The following is a 16,032-nucleotide window of genomic DNA, read 5'->3' as shown; positions in this document are numbered from 1 at the left end:
ATTATATATATACACATACTGATGCACTTATAAGAGATGCACCCATTATTTTATGGTCTGCAGGCGAGGTAGGTAATCCTATACTATAATAATACAAAACTTTTCTAAGATAATGTTGTTGGGGCGAAAATTATCTAATTTATCTCCCTTAAACCTATTCTGCTTCCAAGCAGGAGAGTGTGTCCTCTTGCTTGAAAGTTAAGAAAACTTGTTCTAAATTCTTATTATGGATAAAACATGATCTTTTCTTTTTCCAAAAATTATTTCAACGAGGAAGATTATTTCAACGAGGAAGATTATTTCAACAAGGAAGATTATTTCAACAAGAATAATTTTAAATAATGACCTAAAATCTCAATGTAAGGGAGATATTTTCTATTTTAACTTAAAATTAAGAATTAGTTAAAACAGATTATTTCCCTCACATTTTGAGCTTTTTTTTTCTATTTGAGTTACATTTTTATATTAAATTAAAAAAATTAAAACTTAAATGACATTAATGAGTTCAGAACTATACTAAGTCAGTATATAGTAGTTTTAATATGAAAGCAATAAATGTAATAAGATGACTGGCAACTTTGGACAAAGGCACTTCAACTCAAAGCCATATACTGGAAAATAATAAAAGATTATTTGAAATGTAATTGAGAAACAATGGCAACTACATTCCTTCGGTCTGATATCAATAGTCGAACAATGAATAACAATAAATATGAATAAACAAATAATTGTCATTGTCATTAAGCATCATACATTCATTTTGAATGAATCATGTGATTTTTGCTCGCATTCATTTTCTCGATATCTTTCTAGTTAGAATTCTTTCTAGAAAAACATCGGGTACTTGCAAGAAGAACCAGGTGAAGGTCGCCAACATCCCTATCTGACACAGTTTCTTTGGAAAGAACTGTATTCAAATTTAGTACATTGATTGTCAGTCCATGTTGGGAACCACTTAACCACCTCCCTATTGTTGTTGCAACACCAATCACTCTGGTTTGGTTAAGTTGGCTTCCTCCCTGGCCATCACTACATCTCAAATCATGGTGATCCAAGCACAACGATCACGAGCAAGGTCACATGGGATGGTTAACCAATCACAATGTAACCCTTAAAGGCTGATCACCTGTGAAGCTTGAGAATTCAGTCACAACCACTTTGATGGTTGTGGTCCCGGTCCGCAGCTGTCCATTGACGCATTTGTGCCACTCAGACAAAGGAGGAATGATTAAATTGTGAATTAGCTCTCCCTTGTGGATGACAAACCGCATATCCAAGCAAAGGTATCATTGCAATAAGTCAGATCGTAAAGGCTGAAGATTGAAGTGTTGGCAAAGAGCAACAGTCGGGACGCAGTCAGCTTACCAGCTATACAAGATGTGTCAGTGGCAGTCATATCAAAGATTAGAAGGTTGATGCAATTGATTGTTAGATAAACAGTGGGGAAATAAAACAAAACAGAGCAAACCACAGAAACAGACAGAAATTCTGGAGAAGGAATTACACACAGATAAACAATGTATGCAATGAGCTCACGGGCAATGCAAGACATAGTGCAGGTAGTCATTATCAAAGACTTACAACTTCCATCAGTCAACTACCCTCAGTAACCATGCCTTGCAGTTGTACAGGAAGATCAACTGGACAACTGATAAATGAATGTCTCTTTGTCTTTACTGAAATCTTATGCCGTATTAATTGTACACGGTTGAACAATAAGATTGTTGCCCTAAAGAAAACCACACTACAGCTTTGTTTTAAAACTTTATTGAAAAACTCAATTCATGTAACTTGATTATGTAATAGAGCTGACATCTATTCGATGTAGCTGCCTTCAGCTTCAATCACCGTCTTGATACGGGTCTGCAACTGGGAGCATGCCATTCCCACAAGCGCTGGCAGGAGCTTGGCAAACACTTGGCGGATGGCAGCAATCAGGCTGGCTTTGGTGTTGTGGGAGGTCCTGTTGGTGATGTTCACAATGTATGATCAAACGAAGTAGTTCAGTAGATTATGGGCGAAGGAGGAGGGGGGCAGTGAGAAGGGTACTCCTTCTGAAACCAAGCCTGGTGCCAAGTCCTGCTGCCATACCCAGGGTCTGTCAGTGGCCACTTGATTGTACCAGGGGGTCACTATCCTCTTCAACACATTCAGGTACACTTTGTTGTTGACTTTCAAGCCGACTTTGAAGATGTGAGGTGGCATGATGTGGCCCTCACTTGAAACTAGTGTTGGGACGATTCCTAAATTTTTCCCAATTCCGATTTCAGGAAAATGTTGATTAACGATTCCGATACCAAGTACGATTCCGATTCCTGTGGAATTATTGTTTTGAAATATACCATTATATAATCGAAAACTTTTGTGTAGCGAAAAAATTTGGTACAGTAGAAAAGGTGGAAATACAATTAAGAGAATTTCGAAAACGATTGTATTTTTTTTTGCCTAAAATTTCTTTTATTGAAGATAAAAGTCAAAACAAATATTTTAACCATGAATTAAACATGCACCATGAAATTAATAACAATCAATTTCAGGAGTTATTTTATATATTAAAAAATATAAAGAAAAAGGGTGGAGGTACACGAATGTTACACCTGTAGTGAAATACGCATTGGCTCCGATGTTGTACATTGTTCAACTGAGGGAGAAATTATTATTTTTACAAGGAAAATTTTTTTTGCGTGTATGAACTAGTTTTTTTTAATTTATTTTAGCTTGAAATTTGCGCATGATTTTTGTTATGATTTTATCTTTTTTATGGATATTTATTTTATTTTTCGTTGCGTGCACTTATGTTACCGAACTAGCGGGTGTATTGTAACTATTCTGTACTTTCACCTAACAATTTGATAAACAAAAAAGGTATTGTAAAACTTGAATTTAACTTGAAAATACTATTGTTAAAAAAAACGCACGGTAACATAAGTGCATGTGGCGACAACAGTACGGTCGCACATAGATCGACACCTTCAACATTTCATTGCAAATTGCAGAATTTTATCATGTAAATTAACTAAATACGTGTTCCTTTTTGTTGTTTCTGTTGATAAATTGTTCGTTGGAAAATAATTTTAATGCGGGTTCTTTCTTTGAATTGAGTGCATTCGAATTTAAAATGTTTTCTGTTGAAAAAATTTAACTCACTTGTTCTTTTTGGTTTGTCTTATTTGAATTGAATTGATATATTGCAAAGAAGTAAACAAACGAACAAAAGTGTCCCCCCCAAAAAAACAATAAATGTTATTATGACTATAATAAGTTTCTTTTCTACCTACATGGCTCATTATTTCTTACTTATTTTTTTAGAAATAATTACACAACACTTTAAATTTAAATTAATTTATTCAAACGGTCCTTTGGAAGAGAAATATATAAAATAAAGTGGTGCTTATGCACTTATGTTACCGTGCTATTTTTAAATAGTATTTTCAAGTTTTACAATATCTTATTGTTTATTAAATTGATAGGCGAAAGTACAGAATAGTTACAATGCACCCGCTAGTTCGGTAACATAAGTGCATGCAACTGAAAATAATTAATTTTTTTTTTTTAATTCAAACGGTCCTTTATTTCGCTAAGTCACCCCCCCCTCTCCAAAAAAATATATAATAAAATGATATATATATATATATAATTCAAGTTTTACAATATCTTTTTTGTTTATGAATTTGTTAGGTGAAAGTAGAGAATAGTTACAAAATACGCCAGCTTGGTAACATAAATGCATAAGTACCAATAAAGTGATTTTTAATATCGTATTCAGCTAAAATCCATAACAAACGGCACTTGACTAAATGGTTTATTTTATTGACGCTACACCGTAATCACGTGATTAAAATTTTAGCAGACGAGAAATTGGGAGTCAAGAGTTTCAAAAATTGATTGTAAAGAATTTTTTTTTTTTTTTTTTCAATAATTATTGAAAAATATTGCAAAGTGTTACATAGCTGGTTCTTTGGGATAATAGGGGCGCCTTAAACCCCCCTTCCAAAACGAAAAAAGGTTTAGTGTTTTTACTATCTTAAAGCGCTTTTTTTTTTCTTTTTTTAAGTTTTAAACACAAGTAGTGGCTAGTTAACTTAGTGCGCATGACGGAAATTCTTCAGGGTTTAAATGTATTGCAATGCTTTTATGGTGGTCGAAAAACATTTTTCAGCCGCCCCCACAAGGGCAGAGTTAGAAACAAGGTCGGTTTTTAATGTAGAGAAGCATTTATTACTAAAAAAACGAAATGGGGGAAATATAAAAGCAAGTTAAGCTAAAAGCAAAAAAAAAAGAAGTTTTTTTAATTCAAAAAATTAAAGAAAGAAAAAAATTCAAAGAAATTTCAAAACTCATTAAGATAAATAAAGATTACCTTAAAGTAGTTAATAAAATTCTTGTACATCATATTAAATGTTATGAAAAGTTCTATGACGTTTTTATCAAATTTTTGAGAGCATTAATTTCACTCCAAACAAACAGTTCAACTTAAAAATATTAGAATCGTAATGAAAGAATCGTAAATCTACGGTATTTTTTAATGATGCGATTCCGATCCGACCCCCCCCCCAAATATACTAATTTTAACGATTCCGATTAATCGTCCCACCACTACTTGAAACCATACCAAAGACCATAATTGTGGCCGGAAACTTTGTTTTCATCACCCTGGGCACGTCCCTGGATTCATGGCAATCCAGCGATGCATTTTGAGGGTGCTGATAGAGAGCAAGAGTTGTACAGCGGCGCATCTCCGATCTCACTTGTTGAATATTGTGTTACTTTCAGACATGATAGAAGAATCCTATTGCTCTTGGGATTTGTACATTTGGGATTTGATCAAATCTATAATATAAAGGGCAGTTGTCTGTGTATGTTTGTATATCCAGTTAAAAGTAAAAATTATAAAAAAAACACCCACAAAGTTGATATTTTCTTGATCGGTGTTGCTTTGGCTGAATAATATCTAAGATTTTAAAAAAATTATTCAGTCTTTAACTTTGAACTGGCACAAATTTTATGGGGAGGGTGAGTAGGAATTGATTTTTCTGGCAACTTATGTATTTACTAAAAGGAAGTAACTGATTTTTTTCATCAAAGAATTAATTCCCTTATGCCAACTCATTGCTCAAACAATCTATAAAAATGAGTTTTACTTGTGTATGTCCAGGGAGAGAAATGGGCTGACTGGAAAAAAAGGAGGAGAGGAAGGAGAAAATCAGAAGTAGGAAAGATAGAAGTTTCAATAGAATGTGTTACATTTTTGCCTGGGGCAATGCTGGGTAACCCTGCTAATGTAAAATAAAACATGTTTTGTATACAATTTGCAAAGAATTGTTTGTTCATTTTATTTGTAACCAACAATAGCAGAAGAAGTAAGCAAAGGGAAATAACTCTTCAAACACTAAGGATAAATGTATTCTGGGACACATTTTAATTGTGTTTTTGTAATTGAATAGTCATCAAAATAATTTAAATGGTAAAAAAAAAATTCTTTGCCATTCTGAATTTTTTACATTTGAAAATAAAAAAATTCTTAAATTATTTAATTAAAAAAATTTTTTTTTTGTACAGGATCTTAAAACATTCCTTCTGGTGCGTGAAATATATTTTGGGAATTGAAATGGAGGTGAGAGGAAAAAAGCATTTGGATATTATAGACGGTCCATACATCATTACTTGCAACCATCAGAGTTCCTTGGATTTTATGGGTAAGTTTGGAACTTCCAGTTCATTTATTAAAAACATCTTTGACGAATTTACGTTTTCTCTTCTTTTAAATTGACACAAAAAATATGTAAATTTTGAAATGATGCCTTGTTCGCATTTAAAGAACTATAAATATTAATGATGCAGCAGCATCATCATTGTCATCATCAGTTGTTAACGTTTATTTTACATGTTGGTATATGTTCGATGGCTTTTATAAAAATAACTCCCAAACTAACATACATCTGACTAGGTCTTTATTTATCCATCTTTACTCTGGCCCTGTCGGTGGGGCATTAGAATACGCCGACTGCCCCCCTGCAGAGGGTAAAAGTCCCTCAATGGGGGTCCTGGATATGACCTTAAACTATATCCAGTGGTGAGGCCCCAGCTTGTGGGCTTTGGGGAGTGTGGAGCCACCCTTTAATTACCATTGCTCCCAGGTCCACTCTGACCCGGAGTGGTAGTACCTGTTAGGGTCCCAACTATGGGTTGAATAGAAACCGACGTGAAAACAACAAATATATTCTATTAAAAAAATTTTTCTTCAAAATATTTGGATTCGGCATTAAATAACCCGAAAAGGGTTGATATGCCGTAAAAAAAATTTTCACCCATCTCCATTGTCATACATTTCTTGTATTAAATAAATAAAATAATAAATTGTCCTACAATTCTTGGACACAATATTCATGATCTTTCAACCTACTACTGCACTAGTATAGTCAAGCTTACAAGTACCACAAAAAAAAGAGTTGCTTCCAATTTATGATACACAGGAGACTGATTGGCTGCACTGAGATGAAGAACACTGGGCATATCAAGGAGATAAAAAGCAGCACAAGAGTTTCAGCAGCAGATTTTTAAAGATAATGACAATGCCAGGATCAGTTGTCTTGCTGGCATTAAGGTTATTTATAATTTTAGCAGCACATCACATTTCGGGTGTCGCATAGATAGTGCCACTAATAAAAAGGCCAGATGATTTTTATAAAATACTAACCTTCAAGTGTAATGTGTCAAAATATGTTGCCAATCAGATTAATTGCCATATTTCGGTGTATAAAGCGACTGTCAGATAAGACGAGGTACAAAATTAGAGCAAATTTTAATAAATTTATGTATCGGTTGTATAAGACAAAACTGTGTTTGTTTGGCCTAAGCTAGAGATTGCAACACCCGGTATCTTTTTTTTTTTTTTTAATTTTTTTTTTACACGGTGGTCACCACTTATCAAGGCCCGGAAGCCACTCAGGGATAAGGGTTATTGCAAGTACAGTACGTTAGTGTGGAGATTTGATGAAGTATTTATTTAAAAGGGCGGTTCATTAGGAATTTGTTAAAGTTGGACTTGAAGACATCCAAGTTGTAGTCAGATGGGAAGCAGGCAGACGGAACAGTTCCACAGGCGTGCAGTTCTAAGAAAGAAGCTTTGTTCATGAAATCTACGTTTTCATTTAGGCACAGATAAAGAGTGGGGGAAATTTTTCAGTGGATTCAACTAGACGCGTGTTTTGTTTAATATCTTATTAAATATTGGTTTCGTCTTGTATGCCAAAATATACAGTATTTACAAATGACATATTTAAGTGAAGCGGTTTTTGCAAATTGTTTTAAAACCATGAAAAATCTAAATTCTGTGTTAATAAAACGTTGCTTTCTGATCGCAACGGTTTGGTTAGTGTTATTTAGACTCTGCTCCTTCAGAAAGAAAAATTAATGCTGACTTCAAACATTGTCATAAAGACAAATGATGCTGAAGTTATATGAAATAATTGAAAAATCTGCAATCAACATGCGTGCGTCACAATATTGAACTCTCTACTAATACTTACTAATACTTGTTACATTGATGCAAGTAGAAGCACTTCTGAACTTGAATCCTTTTGCAAGAAATTGGAGGCAAAAGTAAAATTATTTGGTGATAATCTCTCAATAGACAAACAATTGAAAAATAAAGATTTCGTTTTAAGATCCTCATCTGACATTAACAGAAGAAAAGGAATTAAAATGTTTGCATTTGGGTATCTGAAAGAAAAGATGTGGAACACGAAGAATATATCAACTCCTCTCAAGTTAAAACTTTACAATCTATTGATTGTTTCTATTGTTGTATATGCAATTGAAAACGGATTATACTGGAAGGCAATGAGAGGAAACTTAATTTTTTAAATTAAGTGTTTAGGAACTTAGAGTAACTCTACAAGAGATGAAGAAATGCAGATAGAATCTTAGTATGAACATGGGTGTGTTCACTGCATAGATCATGATTGTCGGCGCATGTTGGTCTTAAGCTGTAGTTCTTCTTTGATACTGGTCACAGTGTTAATGATTTTGGTCATTACTGCTGCAGGAAATTTTTCCTTCAAACAAAATCAAGAACTAATGTTTAAAACAAATTACAAAGTTTTCTTTTTCTTTGGGAGTTTCAGTGATACTCATTTTTCTTCTATTGAACAATAGACTTGCAAATGAATTCTGAGCTTGATCAAATCAAAATGAGTTTGATAGATGAGTGCTTTGACTCCAAGCTCTCTCTCTCTCTCTCTCTCTGAGAGACAAACAAACTCAACTGCCTATGATACACAGAAAGATAAGAGCTAACTGCCAGATGTTCAGAAGGCCAACACCCCCACTCCATGTCCATCTGTTGGAAAAAAAATATATATATATATTAATATATACCTATTTCTATAGAAATATATTTTTCTTAGTATATATCAATGCTTATATAAGAAGCTCAATGTGAATACAGAGCAATATATAGAATAAATGACAAAAATTTATATTCCAAATACATGATGTTTACAATTTTGTATTTTATTCCTTTACAGTTCTTGACAGTATCTGTTTCGTAGTGCAAATCAATCACTTAATTATTATATTAATTAGTGAATCTATTATACCCTTAACTCATCAGAAGAAATCGCAACTACCAATCCACCAAAAGGAATTAAAATGTGATACAACATGGTGAGAATATGAAATTTGGAAAAGAAGCTGAAGTTACCTTTATATTTTTCAATTATGCCATCTTGGATTTTAATGAAACAAAGTCATTGAATCCCCCTCCTCGTACTAACCATTTAATTAATTTATGAATCATCTGACAAAACATACTATTTAATAATTACTAAATTTATTAATTTTATTAATTCTCATTTATGTCTACCTACTTACAAGAATAATTTCACCAAAATATACGTCATTAATTACAGATCAATATACATGTCCTGATATACAAAACTAAAACTAATTTACAAAAAAAGGAAAACCCAACTATACGTACTCACAATCTCAATGTATGAATCTACAATTTCAATTAATAATTATTACATTTATTATTTCTAAGTTATGCATACATACTTATGGAAATAATATCAACAAAACTATGTCAACTAAATTATAAACTACTAAATATATGTACGAAACCTAAACTTAGCTACAAAAAAGGAAAAAGGAAAGCCAACTTTTTGTATTACCAAATTAATTTGTGGTCTCATCATTACAAAAAGTTATATTTAATAATTAGTAAATTCAATAATTCTAAGTTGTGTATACATAATTTTGAAAATAATATTAACCCCATTATAAACTATCCTATCTTTTAATATATATATGAAACTAATTTAAACTGCGAAAAAAAAAACCGCTTTATTAAAAACTAGTGGGGCTATCTGGCGTTGCTCGGGACCGTATAAACAATGAGAAAATTGAATTTGATTTTGAATATACGTGTTATTTTTTGGAGAGAGGAATTTTTAATGTCTATGTATCATTTACTATTTCGAGCAAAAGAATATTCACCTACCTAGGACGGGTATTACACGTATGAAATAATTGTATCTTATCTAGGGTAAATAATTTACAGCATGTATATGAAATAATTTTACCTTTGCAAGGACGGGTAATATACAACATATACTTAAAATAATTTTACCTACACTAAGACGGGTAATTTAAATACATATACGAAACAATTTCAGAAGCGTTTTTACCTCAAAACGGACATTACTCTCTCCAACCCCACCCCAAAAGAAAATGCAAGAGCACGTTTAAAATTAACATAATCATGGGTCTTCCACCACTACAGCCATCACATCATTCCCGGACAATAACATAAAAAAATTTTTTTAAATATAGATTACTCTCTAAAGAAACTGTCCTAGTAAACTTTCATAGAAAACCAACAATATATATGTATTAATCTAATTTTGAGATCGTAAACTGTTTAAGCCATTTATGGTACAGACTGCCACCCTCATTTAATCCAGAGCGATGCTCATTATTTTGCTAGTATATATTTGCCCCTGTCTCATTCAATCCTGAGCAACGCCAGGAATTTTGCTAATATATATTCTCGTCAATTTCCTTCAATTCCGGGCGAAGCCGAGGATATTGCTAGTAAATTTCCTCACCTATCTCATTCAATCTTGAGCAACGCTGGGTATTCTGCTAGTGTATATGTGCAGTTATCTAATACAATCCCCAGCGACACCAATTATTCGTCTATTCTGTATTTGTACCTATCTCATTCATCTCTAGGCGACGTCAGGTATTCTGTTAATATTTATTTGCACCTGCATTATTGAATCCAGGGCAATGCCTGGTATTCTGCTTCTATATATTTCCACCTATATCAGTCAATCCGGGGTGATGAAGGGTATTCTGCTAATATATATTTCCACTCTTCTCATTCAATTCCAAGCGACGTTGGGAATTTTATTAGTATATATTCTCACCTACTTCATTCAATCCCAGGAAATGCCGGGTATTCGGCTAGTATATATCTCAATACATCCCAGTACATTCTGGGCGACACTAGGTATTCTGTTAGTATATATTTCAATCAATCTCCTCCAATCCAAGGCAATGCCAGGTATTCTGCTAGTATATATTTGCATCTATCTCATTGGATCCCATGCGCCCGTGTATTCTGCTTGCATATATTTGCATGTATCTCATTCAATCTCGAGTGACTCCGACTAATCTATATAATATATATTTTTACATATCTCATTGAATCCCATAATTCTTGGATATGTTATTAATTTCGAAAATCATTTAACCCACATTATCGCCCCCCCCCTTACTAAAATAATAACTTTGATACATTGTCTTGGCTGTTTATTTCATTGCAAACACACTAATCAAATAACTCACATTTAATAATTTTTCATAATTCTTGGATATGTTACTAATTTCGACAATCATTTTTCATGATTTAACAAACATGATCGCCCCCTCCCCCCATTACTAAAATAATAATTTAAAATATTGTTTGGGCTGTTTGTTTTTTTTTTTTTTCATTAAAAACACAACACTAAAATAACTCACATTTAATCATTGTTCATAATTGTTGGATATGTTAGTAATTTTGACAATTATTTTTCACGATTCAACCCACATTATCGCCCACCCCCTCTTACTAAAATAATAACTTTAATACATTGTCTAGACTGGTTATTTCATTACAAACACACCAATAAAATAACTCTCATTTCATCAGTTTTTAAAAGACTTGGATATGTTACTAATTTCGACAATCATTTTCAATGATTTAACCCACATTATCGACCCACTTTATTGAAAAATTAACTTTTTTTTTTTTTTTTTTTACATAAATGTCACCACTTATCAAGGCGGATAGGCCACTCAAGGATAAGGGTTAAAGAGTGTAGAGTAGTCAAAAGGACAATATAGTAATCGATAGTAATGGAAGTTCGGTAAATTTGTTAACTTAAGTGGAACGGCTCATCAGAAATTTGTTCACGTTGGACTTGAAGACAACCATATTATAGAAAGCTGGAAAGCAGGAAAACGGAAGACAATTCCACAGTCGTGCAGTTCTAAGGAAGAAGCTTTGATCATGGAATCTATGCTTAGGTTTAGGTACAGATAAAGAGTGGGGAAAATTATTGATAATGTTTTCAGCTAGTCTAGTGTTTCTTGTGAAAGTTTGGTGAGGGGGGGACCATAGATTGAAGCTCAGTTGAACACTTTCCATGAAAATAACGATAAAGCAGAGACAAACTTGCAACATCTCTTCTGTGAGACAGAGGTTGCAGCGAAGAGAAAAGGACATCTCCCACCAGGCCACAAAGTCTATTTTGAACTTTGATACATTCTGCTAGTATATATTTCCAGCAACGTTTTACATGCCAGGCAATGGTGGGTACAAAGCTAGTATGTGTTTCCAGCAAGGATATTAAATCCAAGGCCATGCTGCGTACTCTTCTATTATATATTTCCACCTATTTAATCCATTTAAGGGCGAGTCTCGGTATTCTGCTAGTATGTATTAATAGCTGTCTCATTATATCCTGGGCAGCGCGAGGTATTTTGCTAGAGAACATTCCACCTATCATCCAATCCTGGGCAACGCCGGGTATTTTCCACCTATTTCATCCAATAACAGGCCCTGCCGGGTAATCTGCTAGTACGTATATCAACCTTGGTCATCCAATCCCGGGTGACGCAAGGTATTTTGCTAGTATATATACACCTATTCCATCCAATCCCAGGCTCCACCGAGGATTCTCCTAGTACATATATCCACATATGTTATCAAATCCTGGACATAGTAAGGTATTCTGCTAATACATATACCCACCTATGTCATCCAATCCCGGCCGACGCGGGGCATTCTGCTAGTATATATATATATATTATTATAAAGCCCCCCTCTTGGGTAGAGCACTATCGTAAATTATCTTACTCGCTACTTAATTTAGCTGAAAAAATGCGAAGCTCGCGGTTTATTTACAAACAAACGTTTGAGCCCTCTACGAGTGGCGGACGGATGTTTATTTAAATAGACATTCGGACAGATTAATTTCGGCCACCAATTCCGAAGTCAGGGGGTAGGACTGCCGACTGTCATCACGACGGTTCTAGGTTCGATCCTCGGCTTGGGATGGGTATTAGTCTAGCGGCACTGATGAGTTGTGAAACAACGAAACAGGTCTGTATGTCGATGACTAAAATATATTTTATATTATATATATATATATATATATATATATATATATATAATATTCACCAATTTCTTCCAATAGTGAGCAAGGCCGGATATGATGATAGTACAAATATCGACCTATGTCATCCGATCCCGGGGACACCAGTTATCTTGTTAGTACATACAGGTTGACACAAAAATAACGAGCCCCAACTCTAGTTAGGCCCCATTTCTTAGTGTTTTGTCCGAATGAAATGAAACTTTGGTCATAACTAGTTTATTATATTCAAAGCATCACATCAAAACACTAGATGCCCTCCATTTAGCTTTTGTTTTTTTTTGATCACCCTGTTTATCAACCTATGTCATCCAATCCCGGGCGACGTCGGGTATTTGGCTAGTAGATATATAAACCAATTTTTTCTGATCCCAGGCGACGCCGAGTGTTCTGCTAGGAAATATTCCAGGAATTGTATCAAATCCCGGGCCATGCCGCGTAATCTGCTAGTACATATTTCATGCTAGTGCCATGTCATACAATCCCAGGAGACGCTGGATATTTTGCTAGTACATATACACCTATTTTATCAAATCCCAGACAACGCCGGGCATTCGGCTAGTACATATATCAACCTATGTAATACAAGCCTGGGCAACGCCGAGTATTTGGCTAGTACATATATCAACCAATTATTTTAGATCTCAGGTGATGCCGAGTGTTCTGCTTCGATTTATAATTAATTTAATTTATTTATTTAATATTTTAATTAAAATTTAATTAATATTTTGGAAATGAAGTTATGAACGTTAACATAATTAGTATATATATTAAAGAATGTGTGGTTAGACATATTGGATTTAACATAGATATGTTATTATAACTATAATGTTATTTTAAACATACATACTAACTATTAAGTATTTGGCTTATATATTTAGAAACACTTATCAATCAATTTTTAATCAACTTGTTGCATCAATTACATTTTTAGATCAATACTTGGCGCCTAGCTCTTTTAAATACATTTTTAATATTCTGATTAATAACATTTATTTATTAGATTATTCTATTTTCTATTATATATTTTTTTTTATATTATTTGTTTTTTTATTTGATTTTGCGCTACGAAACAGATAATGTCAAGAACTGTACAAATCAATTGATGTAAAGGAATAAAATACAAAATTGTCAACATTGTGTATTTTGAAATATAAAGTTTTTGTCATTTATATATATATATATATATATATATATATATATATATGTATATATATATATATATATATAGGCAGTATTTTCTCAATAGCACGGAATTATTCTGTTTTACAATTTTCCTTTTTATCTTCTCCAATCTCCGAATAGTCCTTTTTGTGTTCTCAAAATTGTATATGTTGGATCCATAATCGCGAGCGCTTTTGACAGAAGTACTTCTATCATCCTCAGGCATATTGTAGAAATAAATATAGAAATTGTTTTTTAATTTACTTATATATACATTTTTTATACATGTGTTTAATATGTAAAAAAAAAAAAGAAAAAAAAAAGTCCACCCACCTAACTTGTAACAAGCTACTACGTGACTAGGAAAAAATGTATATATAAGTAAATTAAAAAACAATATCTACATTTATTTCTACAATATGCCTGAGGATGATAGAAGTACTTCTGTCAAAAGCGCTCGCGATTATGGATCCAACATATACAATTTTGAGAAGAACACAAAAAGAACTATTCGGAGATTGGAGAAGATAAAAAGGAAAATTGTGAAACCGAATAATTCCGTGCTATTCAATAATATTTGTCTATATATATATATATATATATATATGGGAGGGGTCTCTATAACTGGACAGTCATCAAACTTGGCAAACTATGTGCCAGTCATAACAGCAACAGGGAACCTAATATTTGCAGAAACATTTTATTTGGGGGGGGGTCCATCTCCCAGCTGTTTATAAAGAGGTACTAACTTTTTCAAATGGACAAATCGAATTTTGAGTGGTGTACTTTAAAATCTGAGATATTTCCAATTTCTTGTGTGGCCTCTTCTCTTAGTCAAATATTGTTCACTCGCATACATATTCAACCTACTAAACCTGCATCCATCTAGTGCATGTTTACGTTAGAAGAAAAGGTATTTTAGCTACAATTAAATTTAACAGATGAATAGACTAATATCTTTCCTTCTCCTATAATATTGTTTATCTAAAGTTGGACACAACGAAATGTAGAAAATAAATTTTATCAATGTTGTAAATGGATAGTTTTCTTTAGGTCTTATACAACAAATGTCTCCAGACTAATAAACTTCCTGGCTGGACTAATTATCATCAGAAAGAAACTTAAGGTGACTAAATTGTATTCAAGTCAATAACAGTGGAAAAAATAATCAAGTTGCTTTCAGCTTTAATTTTATTTATTGACATAAAAAAAAAACTACTGCCCAGGAGGTCCTGTATATTGCTGGATAGTTTCTTCATGTACTGCCTTTTTAAATAAAATTCTGGGTGGTTAAAACTCCAAATCAGACATATTTCCAATTTCTTGTGTGGTTTCTCTTGCCTTGGTTAAATATTTCTCACTCTTGACTTGAGGTATTTTGTTCTCCAGTATGTGATGAAGAGCTCTGGAGTATGCACAGATTTAAAATCCAATATTGCTCAGTTGGATTTGAATTAATTTAACCTGTAATAATTTTTGCTGTTATCATTTGATCATATTCAGTGTAACGTCCATTTTTGTGTGTTTGATCGCTTTTAGAAATTGACTTTCAAGCTAACCTATCTCTGGCCAGGTCTTTATTTATCCTTTCAAGTCTATCATTATCACTTCCTCCCACATTTTCCTCTGATGTTCTGTGAGCTGATCCTACTACCTCAGTTGTTCTACATTTACTAACCCAGGAATTCTCATCCATTCTTTTAATGTGACCATATAATCAGGGCCTCCTGTTCTGCATGCATCTCCCTATACTGTCCAAATTTAATTTTCCTCAGGAGTTCATCAGATCTGAGCTTGTCTTCAAAACTCGCATTACACATTCAACATATCATCCTCTCCATGCACTGTATGTCTTCAACCCTCACTGGCCAAGTTTCACTTCCATGTATCACACTGCATACACATGCCTAGTAAACTCTTCCCTTGGTGGTAACACTGTTGGTCAGTAATAGTAAAAATGCCCTGAACTCCCTCCACTCTTAACTTTTGCAATTACCTGCTTCACCCTATGCAGCAATAATATCACCACGGTAACAAAACTTCTGAATAATCTCAATGACTTTGCCATTTACACACATCTTTTCCATATCTGAGTTTGTCTCTGCTGTGATACTATAAAGTGGCCTGGGGTGGATTTGAGCCACTAAGTGCTGACAAA

The 16,032-nt window shown here is 33.4% G+C and overlaps 1 protein-coding gene across 1 annotated transcript in view; it reads left to right on the top strand.

Annotated features, from left to right (window-relative positions):
• Positions 1–16,032, top strand: part of LOC145241524 (1-acyl-sn-glycerol-3-phosphate acyltransferase alpha-like) — a 78,441-nt gene that overhangs the window by 42,457 nt on the left and 19,952 nt on the right. The window contains exon 2 of the mRNA XM_080104567.1: positions 5,560–5,696. Coding sequence (XP_079960693.1) covers positions 5,560–5,696 — 137 coding nt within the window. The remainder of the gene's footprint in view (positions 1–5,559; positions 5,697–16,032) is intronic.

Source organism: Euprymna scolopes, chromosome 20, assembly GCF_053919585.1.
Source record: "Euprymna scolopes isolate OS-2025 chromosome 20, ASM5391958v1, whole genome shotgun sequence".
In the NCBI taxonomy this organism is placed as follows: domain Eukaryota; kingdom Metazoa; phylum Mollusca; class Cephalopoda; order Sepiida; family Sepiolidae; genus Euprymna; species Euprymna scolopes.
This window is presented reverse-complemented; position numbering and strand designations above follow the sequence as displayed.